Source organism: Lingula anatina, chromosome 1 (genome assembly GCF_051362555.1).
Source record: "Lingula anatina isolate TDL-2025a chromosome 1, LinAna3.0, whole genome shotgun sequence".
In the NCBI taxonomy this organism is placed as follows: Eukaryota; Metazoa; Brachiopoda; class Lingulata; order Lingulida; family Lingulidae; genus Lingula; species Lingula anatina.
Genome location: NC_141767.1, coordinates 70,126,634 through 70,137,527, shown reverse-complemented (window position 1 = coordinate 70,137,527; position 10,894 = coordinate 70,126,634). Strand labels below are relative to the sequence as shown.

At 34.2% G+C, this 10,894-nt stretch overlaps 1 protein-coding gene across 3 annotated transcripts; it reads left to right on the top strand.

Moving 5' to 3' along the window:
- The first annotated feature begins 23 nt into the window (after positions 1–23).
- Positions 24–10,786, top strand: LOC106174914 (mucolipin-3). Of its 3 annotated transcripts, none has more exons than XM_013556686.2 (15): positions 24–182; positions 1,198–1,433; positions 1,681–1,872; positions 2,282–2,438; positions 2,623–2,740; positions 2,938–3,037; positions 3,129–3,234; positions 3,423–3,535; positions 4,205–4,354; positions 4,569–4,613; positions 5,841–5,942; positions 6,237–6,359; positions 6,649–6,861; positions 8,679–8,827; positions 9,071–10,786. In XM_013556686.2, exons 1-15 carry the CDS (start codon positions 53–55, stop codon positions 9,129–9,131), a joined length of 1,995 nt encoding a protein of 664 aa, XP_013412140.2. In that variant the 5' UTR covers positions 24–52; the 3' UTR covers positions 9,132–10,786. The 3 variants fall into 3 exon arrangements, with proteins under 3 accessions (XP_013412140.2, XP_013412142.2, XP_013412141.2); XM_013556688.2 differs by lacking the exon at positions 9,071–10,786 and adding an exon at positions 7,637–7,691 and having other exon boundaries at positions 8,679–8,818; XM_013556687.2 differs by lacking the exon at positions 4,569–4,613.
- Positions 10,787–10,894: the final 108 nt, after the last annotated feature.

Here is a 10,894-nt window from a genome sequence, read left to right as displayed (position 1 = left end):
TATGATACAATCTATGGATTGCCCTCTTAGCTAAAAGGTCAAGGTCACACGAATGGCAAATTGGGTCAAAACAGGAGAGCACAGGCAAGCGAGAGAGAGGGCCATGACGGACTTCGCTTCTGATGGATCTGAGCATTCTCATGGTCCCAGGCCTCCTTGGTTCTTCAGTGGTGCTATAAATGGTAAGATTTCAATACAGTTACATCATTAATAGTGTTATAACCCGTTGAGTGGTTTTAGACTTCCGCGTTGATAGTTGATGGTGGACCGTTGTCGGCTGACAGTTGGCAAAACGAATTAATATCACCTGCAGTAACATTGCCCTACCATATTATTTATTTAATAGCAACCATTTTACGAACATCCAAATAACACTTAACTGCAAATACAGAAGCATTTTGAGACCACCTTTTTTTTCGATTTGCTCTGAAAAAAAACATCCTTATTACCATATGTGTCCCTTTTCCATTTTATTAATTGTAAACATTCTGTTGGCATTAAAATGTATTTGGAGTTAGTTAATTAATGTAATAGGTTGTATCTGTATAATTAATATCTGTAATAGGTTATATCTGTATAATTAATAGAAAATTGGAAAGTGTTAAAAACTGTTCAAAAGATAAAGTTAACTGGCTATATACAGTAGTGTATGAACAGTGGACTTCCTGGATTGATCTGGAGTGTTATACAATGTATATATTACTTTCAGTTTCACTTCACATAATTGAACTTGGCTCAGAGAAGTTTAGTGAAATAAGAAGTCTTACTGTGAATCAAAAGTCAAAGAAAAACATTTAAGAAACTGAGCAGATTTACATTAAAAAACTTATTGTTGAAATATTAAAGATATTAGGTTTAAATAAATAAATGGTCAAAATACTCCATAAAATAGATGTTGATCTTCGAAAGTTATTGATCTTTGCCTCTGTTTACAGACATAACATACAGTTATTGACATTGGCAGAGTCCAATATGTTGCTTTACTGTTTTGCTGTGGCTTGGTCAATATCACTTTTCTAAAGTTAGCAAAACAACATATTGACTGAAAGCCAAATATTGTTTTATTAAATAATTTCACACAGTGTCATTTTGTATGAATTGGCATATGTTCCATATCAATTTACATTTCTTGTGACTAAAAGTTGAATTTCCCTGCCTGACCCTAGCCATGTATACCTTTGTTCTGTTTCTACCAAGACTCTGACCATGCCGGCTGCCCAGCGGATGGTTGTCCTCCTAACCAAGAGACTCCTGACTGTGGTGGGACAGACGAGACCTGCAAGAGAACCTTCTACACACCACACATGGAAGACACCCTGAGAAGACGCCTCAAGTATCACTTCATGACCCCTTGCCAGAAATGGACGGCCAAGAGAAGATTTCCATGGAAAATGATAGTGCAATTGCTCAAGATTATTATGGTGACAGTACAGGTAATGTAAATTGTAATCTCCCACCTGGGTACATATGTTGTAGCATAATATGTCGGACATGTAGGACATGTGCATTCTTCATTTTTGACTTATGGCCCCACAAGCTATTATATATATTACAACAGTATCAAAATATTATTAGTTTAATTCTGACACTTTGGCTTACCTATATTTTTTTGCTGAGTTATTATATGAAGGCAAACTTAAGTTGTGCTTAAATACATCTACCAGATTGTTATAATTTCAGCTTGTATTATTTGGAGTTGACCGCAGTGCTCATGTAACATTCCTGGAGAAGTCAGACATAGCATTCAAGCACCTGTTCCTTCAGGGGTGGGATCCAGCCTATGAGACAGTCCCCTACCCTGCCCCCCTGGGAAAGTTTGCTGTTTACAAGCACAGTGATTTCTACGCAAAGCTAAACTTTGCATGGAAAATGGTAATGCACAATTTTGATCATGAAGCTCTTGTGTAGGATATTTACGAAAAATATTGTACCTGTATAACTGTGTATGCTTTTCAAAGAGGTTTATAATAACTCAAGTATTTATTTATTGTAGTCATATGTTGTGCTGCTGACATTAAATCCTACGTAAATTTATTTTATTGGAGCACTTGTTTCAGAAATCTGGGTAACTAGTTCTCAAAACAATTTCATCTCCTTCATGTTGAATTATGACCTTGGTGCATTTTCTGATATAAATTGGGTTGAACTTAAAATTCAGCAAAGAGTGGTAACAAGACTTGTGACATGGAAGATGGGTATTATATATTAACATTTCCTCTTTTTAAAGATTTCCATGTTAACACCAATCACAATGTATATAGTTTTCCTTCCCTCCCTCCAGTACCATGAGGCGTGGCCAGATGCTATTGGTGTGTATGACGCACCCCGAGTGAACAGTACTGTAGATGAACCCATGGTGCTGTGCAAGACCTATTTTGAAGTTGGTGATGTTGATCCAGCCAGCGGAAGTTACAATTTTGATCTGGATCCAGTCTCATGTTAGTAAAAACACCAATTTTTGTTTTTTTTTAAATCAATGATAAAGTTCTCTCTCTCTTTCTCTTTCTCTCTCTCTCTCTCTCCTTTCCTTTCCTTTCCTTTTCGGAATACCATAATTTGATATTGGAGCCATTTTATTTGTAACGTTAAACATATGAAGTCTTGAAGTTTCTACACTTTCAGCTTGTTTTCAACTGCAGAGAACCATGACACATTTCAACACAACTACCAATAAAACCGAATACACATATGATATTGAGAAGTACCTTGCCTCTATTAATGAAAGCATTAATTTTGACACGTGAGTTGGCTATTTTATTTTCTGATTCTTGGGAACCTGTAACTTTAAAAGAATTCTCTGCAGTAATGGTATAAGCCATGCAGTGACTTGTAGATGATATACATTTGGTTTTCTTTAGATATCATGTCAAACTATCGTCAAGATTGAATGTATGTTACACTGTACAGTGTATTTGAGCTCCTACTTTAACTTTTCAGGTTAATGAAAGTAGAAGCCAAGTTCTCTCTACGCTCCATCCATCTGAAGAACTTTGATCTAAGAAAGAATGAAGCAGAATGTTTTCAGTTTGACATCGATGTGAGTATTTAAATTAATAACTCTTGTTATTTGTTCATTGTAAAAGCCAAAGTAATAATTTTTCCTATATTGTTTCTTGTATTTATTTCAGATTCTGTTTGACAACACAGGTTACAATGGGCAAGTACCAGTAAAGTTGTTGTCTACACCAAACACATTTGCCTGCCGTGGCAAGATTAATAATCACGGAGAAGTCTGTAAGTCCAGATATTGATTTCTCAAACATTTTGATATTTTAAGAATTGAGTCTTGTAATTGATTAATTGAACTTGCATCTTTGACTGTAATACAAAGCAACCAGATTTAAAAGGGAAAGGTTAACTTTAACTTCTCCTTAATATCTAGCTAGTCATGTATTCCTAACATTTTGCTACATGCCTTTCAGCTCATGTGGTGAGGAATCTTATCATTTTCTTTGATGGCCTGGTCATCCTAATTTCAACAATTTCTGGGTGCTTATGTATCCGCTCCCTCTACAGATCTCAGAAACTAAGAAAAGTAAGTATAATATTGAAATAAATGGTTATTCGAATTAATGAAAAGTGTGATTAATTACATTCATATTGGATTTCCGTTGCCATATTCATGGATATTCACAAATTTTCACCATTGTTTAATACAAGTTTAGCTTACATGTTTTAATTGAAATGTGAGGATTAAAATTGTATATTAAGTCTCTATCATCATTATTTGTATCATGGCCCTTGTGAGCTCCAGAACTTTGTGGTTATTTCTGCTCATTTCTTGATAAACTTTTCCCAACTTTGATAAAAAGTCTTTAAGTTTTTTCTCAGTTTATCTACATTGATATGATAAATTAACCCTATATTAATATAGTGTGTATTCTTTCCTTTGTCCTGTTGGGGTACATATATATTTCTTCAGACATGTTCTCTTAGACTCCGTTCACATGAAAAATCTTTTTTCTAAAAAATCTGTTTTCTATACGCGGTATCTTGTGATCACTCCGAGCGCAGCCGAGAATTAATTATGGCTTTGGAAGTAACTGGCACGCACTGCCAGTAATTACGCCGCGGGGTATTCAGGGCAAAGACTGTGATCACAAGATACCGCGTATAGAAAATAGATTTTTAGAAAATAGATTTTTCATGTGAACGAGGCCTTAGTCATCTTATGCTACCAGTGAGTGGATTTTTTTTTATGTAGATAACTGCAGTATTTTTCAAGAAACAGAGACAGGTAACCCTAACATGGGAAGACCATCTGGAATTTCTCAACTTTTGGTACCTACTGATTATAGTGAATGATGTCATCACCATCATAGGGTCAGGCTGTAAAATTATGGTGGAAGCTGAGGTGAGAACTGAAGGATGAATCACTTAAAATCTGTCACTTTTATCAATTTAAGTGTAGTGTTTACAGTTTGTTTGATGTCTGTTTGTTTTTGTGATGTTACCTCATTATTTTATTGCCAGACTTCCCTTTTATTTGACAAATATGCTGGATTATAGTTTTTGTGGTATATGCTGTTTTGTCTTATGAGTTTGTTAATTTGTTATATGTTGCATAGAGATACAGTCAGAGTGCAGGTGTCCAAATCTCGACTACTATTTTTGTAAGTTTTTTTTTTTTTCTATTATCTTAAGCTTACAAACATGCTTGTTTTATCCTTTTTAGCTACAGCCACAGGTTTCATTTAAAAAAAATCAGAAAAATTCTTTATTAATGATAGCAACCCTGAGATAGATATTGCTATTCCTAATACTTATGTTTCGCATGGAAAAATACACCCCAATCTGCAGAAATAATTGCTTAAAACTTAGTGCTTAATTTGACAATTTTTCCACCTGTCTAGCTTGCTGACGAGTGAATGTTTTCAGGATTATGCCTGGTTTCAGGATTTACTGTCTTTGTTTTGAGCTTTTTTGTTCAGTCTAAACAGGACTTGAAATTGCAAGCTGTTTTTAGCCTTTTCAATTTTTACAACTTTGATCCATGTGATAAGCATGTTAATACAGTTAGACCAAATACTATTATACCCCATTCACACTACAGTTGCAAAAATGCGCATTTCTATAATCCGAATTTTTCGTGAGGAATTCGATTCGGTATTGTGTTCACACACGCTAAGCGAAACCGAATTACACATTGAAAATTTCAGGTTTAACTTCCTGTTTTGAACACTCGCGCATGCGCCGCACAGGAAATCTTAAAATACCAACAAAAATTTGTGACGACAAATGCAACTCTAAAGACATTCCAGCATTCTTGAGAAGTATAAGATGGCAAAATAAGTTTGTTTCCTCATGTTGTAGTAAGTGGTGACCTCCAAATACGTTTGGTGCAATCGCTAAAGTAATAAACAAGCGTTCATAGATACCCGCACTTATCTGCACACATGCGCAGTAAGATCTGTACAGGTGTCGATTCCGGTAAGTTATCCGGATCGCGCTTAGAAATCTACCACGCTTGCAGGATTTTGAAAATGCGCATTACAAAAATCCTCTTGCGTTCACACTACTGCATTTATTCGAATTGTGACCTAATTCGCAATTTATCCGGATAACTGAGCGTAGTGTGAACGGGGTGTTAGTCTTCATGCCAGTGACTACTGGCCCCACATAAGTGACCAGTAGCTGTTCTTAACACATGTCACATTACTGTATAAAGGGACAGATTTCAGATAGACATGGGCATAGTTGATGTATTAGGCCAACATTTTGCTTCACTCAGTCTTTTTAGTTGAGTAATCTCAATTGAGGGCATATGTTGTTTAATTTAACTAGGGTATTTTGTTTTACGTCCACCATTTTTGGATTGAATGTTATGAATGTTTTTCCAGAACATAGACTACTATGAGATCTGTGGGCTGACTCTGGGCACTGGGAGTCTGTTTGCATGGTTTGGTATCTTGAGGTATCTCAGCTTCTTTGAGAAGTACAATGTAAGTTCTCCTTTCTAGTTAACAGGAAAGAAAATATTAACATGTGAATAAAGATTGAAATTTGTGTAATGTTAAATTCATAAAAGGGTAAAAATGAATTTTGTGTAATTTTAAATTCATTAAAGGATAAAAAGTTTTTGGAAAAATGAACAACACGTAAGCTGCATAACTAAAGGTATAATTAAAGAAAAAACTATATCTCAGTGAAGATATTATCATATGCTGATATTAAAGGCTCTTCATTACATAATTTAAGCTTTTTACTAAAAATATACCCATTTTTTTTCCCTCCAGATCCTAATCCTGACAATGAAGAAATCCTTTCCGGAAGTGATCCGTTATCTTATCTGTGCTCTCATGTTTTTCTTTGGGTTTGTGTTCTGTGGTTGGGTGGTACTAGGTCCCTATCATGTCAAGGTGAGGGCTATCATACACAGTTATTGGATATATATGTGTAAAGTTTGTCTACTGGTTTTAGATTTAGACTGTTTGATTACCAGGCTTGGTTTTATGTGCTAATGATATTTAGAATTTAAAAAAAAGAAGAAGGTACACCGATCTGCAAAGTAAAAGATGGCAAGCAGACTAGTGAATCTTGACCTTAAAGAACATTTTGTTCATACCTGCACAGTAAATCACAACTGCACTGTGCAGTTATATTTTTGGAAATGTCCTTCATTTGATTTTTTTTCACAATTTGTTCCAGTTCCGTTCAGTCAGCACTGCCTCAGAGTGTTTGTTTGCTCTGATGAATGGAGATGACATCTTTGAAACATTTGCCATCATTGATCCAAAGCTCGTCAACAGCAATATCTGGTTCTTCAGCCGTGTCTACCTCTACGTCTTCAACAGCTTGTTCATCTATGTGGTGCTAAATGTTTTTATTGCATTACTGACAAATGCATATGAGTGTATAAAGGTAGGTGTGCCCTGGGCAACTGGTGATAATGTGTTTTTACAAGAATTCCATTTTCATACTGAGATACGGTAATGACTTGATTTTTTCAGTGGGGAAAAATTATCAACCTTTCAGATACATAATATTTGAATCACTAAAAATTTTTTTCTCTGTAGCATTTTTGTATGTTTTTACTGATTAGAATAAAACTAGAGTTTGTTAAAATTTTAAGGTTTATTACTTTAAAAAATACAGTATCTGTAAAACTCACAATTTTCCCCATTCAAAAGATCAAGTATTTACAGTACATCTTTTTTTTTACCTCATTGTTTACTTGGCCAAATACAAACTCCATCAGCTGTGTAATTTCTTATGATATTTTTTCTTTTGTATTTTACTGTTATCTTTTTTCCACTGTTGCAAGGACTATATTTAACCTTCTTCATCAGAGATTGAGATTGTTTATGTATTTCTATATTGTCATTCATACAATTTTATTCTCAATAACGAGAAATATATATATATATATACATGTAAATCAAATTCTGCAACCTGGATTTAGCAACTTACTAACATTGCGGTCTCAACTCGACCTTTCACTTGGTAATCACTTTGAGACCCCAGCATCAGGGAGTTGCTTAATATCACTTCCAGAATTTGATTTATACATATTTCTCATTCTTATTTTAACTGAGTGACTAAAAACATTCACTGATTATTCTCTATACTTTATAAAAAAAAACATAAATTCAATAGATATAAGTAGTAAGACATATTCTTTGTTGTTCCTTCCTAGAATTCTGATAGGTATGCATGTATCATTAGCTATCTGTGTTAACTGCCACACTCAGGTGAGTTAACAAAATTAATGTCCTGTCCTTAAAATTCATTTTGATTTGACAAAATCAGTGCAAGTGATCATGGTCAAAGTGGAGGATAATTTGGGGGTGAATGATATAAATCCATTGTACACCATGTTTAGAATTTATAAAGACATTGATTTACAGATGTGGTAATTTCATGCAGTTGGCCAATTTTTAGTGAAATAAAGAAAGATCATATTGATGAATATGGAATCATAACCTTTGTAATCATTATATATATAAATATATATTTGATATTGAAATTGATCAATTTTGGAGTTAGAATCCCAAGTGGCTTTACATAGCTTACTTATTCAACAATGGTATCATGTGATCACCATCTCATAACACAGGTTTATGTAATGAGGCAAGCCCATTGCTCTTTTTTTTCGATGAATTACTACTTCTGCACCTGAGCTTACCCTTTACACACTGTTAGAGCAGGATAGGAGGATAAAATTTAATAAATGACATCTAATTCAAATATGTGCCATTTATTTAACTCTGGTGACTTGATAACACCCATCCATTTGATGATAAGCACTGTTTATTGTTGTGCTTTGGTTTTATAATTTGCTCTGATAGCAGCAATGTTTATAACCAGATAACAGATTGAGTCATAATATTTAATAACAGAGTCATAATATTTAGTCATATACTGCAAACTTTGATCATTGACACATGAAAATTATAATTCTTTTATGTTTGTATGGTTGTGATGTGTAATAATTCTTTAAGCTTCGAATTTGTTTAAACTTATGTCTGTTTTATGCAATGTGACATTTTGCATATATCATTCTAAAAGATTACTCTGAATATATATATTTCATCATGATATAACTTGACGTCAAACTTTTTATGAATGTTCAGACATCTCAACTTCCTATTTACAATATATGAAATATTTTCCTGAACATTAGAATGCGATTTTTCTGATTGGTTCACAATTGAAAGTTTTGTAACCCATACTTCCAGGAATCGTACAGTGAAGGTGGTTTTCAGCCCCATGGCGACTTGATGTCGTTTATAGCAGAGACAGATGAGGACCATACCTCTCCACACTACAGGGCAGAGGACGACAGGAGGGCCTGCAATCTATTTGATTGCCTCCCCTGCTGCAAGAGGTAGGTCTGCCCTTTTTTTTCTGAGAATTCAGACAGTTTTCGTACCTGTCAGCTTTTGTTGTGATTTAATAAAAATCAGTGCTTTCTGTCAAGTGTGGATGAAATGGGGTGTGGTACAAAAAGATTGACAGCTGTCAATCTTGGTAAGAATTTCATGATTATCCTTTGATGATATTATTAGTTTGATACCTGGGGTTTGATTTAACTCTCAGATATCAATATCAAGTGTCATTTTCATTTCAGGCATGATGTCGATGAACCAAATGAGAGGACCAGCCTATTGAACAGAAATGTAGAAACGTGAAGAATAAAGGACATTACAGGGCAGTGAAGGTCACCAGAACCATGTGATAGTAACTGAGATTGTAAAGGGCATTTTCAGGAGGCAAACTTTTTTCATATTTTTGTTCATTTCATTCCTAGTATCAAATTCCCTTAGCAGTATGAAAAGTTTGCAGCCATATTGCAACAACGAGTTTGCAGGAGTTATCAAGAAAAAATTTATTGCTGCTTATTTGCAGCCAGAATGCAATAATCCAGCAAATTTGCTGCAAATTCACTGCAAATTTGTAGCAGGCCTGATATTTTGGTAAGGAAAATGTTCTCTAAGGTACTTGTGTCCTGAGAGTCATATTTTATGAGTTCAAGTTTCTCTGAATCAAATACTTCATCTTACATTTCCATTGGCCAGTGTTGCCGAGATACAATTGGAATGTTACATTGTAACAGGCATTGTGGCCAATATCAAAACTAAAGGGAAATAAAAGATGTTGTTAAGCACACACTATTGTTAAGTGGTCAATAGCTCGTTAAAATTTTGCCCTGCCATTAAGAATTGGTAGGCATGAGACTGTTCAAGGGGTTTTCTTTTCCAAATAAACATGTCAAGGTGACCAGTTCTACACATTTATATATGATCTACATGTTGTTAACTGTGTACTACCATGTTTTTTGGATGTTTTTTTTGTCACTGATAATACAATAAACACCCACTGCATGTGTGTTGGCAGTCCTGAGTATTTTGTGAAGACTATTGGAAACTAGTGAGAGTATGGTTCTGCAAAATAAGTTGATGGTAACATATAATTTGTCAGATGTTATGGATGAGGTAGTATACATACAGTATGTTGATAATGTTTTCTGTTTATTGTCTTCCTGCATTATTGTCTTCCTGCATATGAGTTTTATCATGTTATATTGGTCACATCCGATGTTTGACATTTCTCTGTAATTGTGAAAGCAGAGTAATATTTATAAATGTGATTACATGTTAAATTTATAAGGCCAAGCATTGCATGTACAGTTGTTTAGAAAAGATCACTTTCTCCTTTGAAGGGTACTTTTTTAGGGCTGCAGTCGGACATTCAGAGTGTAAATGTCTTGTGAAGTAAGCAAATCATGAGGTTCCAAAAGGCTCACAAAATCCAGTTCTGCTTTTATCATAAGATGAATTCATTGTCATAGCTATAGATATTGAGAGTAGTGGGACATAAATTTCCCTATTTCAGAAATGTGTATAGGGAATAAAGTTTTCTTTTTATTACCTGTCTCTACAGCAATATTCACCCACTTTTGTTCAGTCATTTTAAACTCTTTGACAATCTTTAATTAAATTTTAGCTAACCAGTGCAAAAAATAGAGGTATATCTCAGGTAATGAATATGGTGTAAATTAAGTTAATTGCACATTCATAGCTGAAAGTTTAAAACTTGGTGGCAGTTGATAACATTTGCAATCCAGACACAAATGGCATTTTTCTCAGAAATAAAATGTTAAGACTTTGTTTAGTTTTGACACATCATAGGTTTCATTATTGTATTTTAAGGAACATTTTTCCTATTTTTTCACTAAAAACCAGGTAGTACTTTACCATTGCCAAATAAAAACCATGTTTCTTAGATCATAATCATCCACATCATATCAGTGGCATTAATTAGAAAATAAAGCTGCATTTTTGTAGGAAGGAATTTTGTTATTTTTGTAATTCTTTTAGGATATTTAAAAAAGAACTTTCACATTATTACTTGAATTTTGTGAATCCTGTCATTTTGATGGAGACATTCACAG

Coding starts and splice junctions, on each gene's coding strand:
- LOC106174914 (XM_013556686.2), top strand. CDS start 53: ATGGCAAATTGGGTCAAAACAGGAGAGCACAGGCAAGCGAGAGAGAGG. Junction 183..1,197: donor CTTCAGTGGTGCTATAAATG/GTAAGATTTCAA, acceptor GTTTCTACCAAG/ACTCTGACCATGCCGGCTGC. Junction 5,943..6,236: donor GCTTCTTTGAGAAGTACAAT/GTAAGTTCTCCT, acceptor TTTTCCCTCCAG/ATCCTAATCCTGACAATGAA.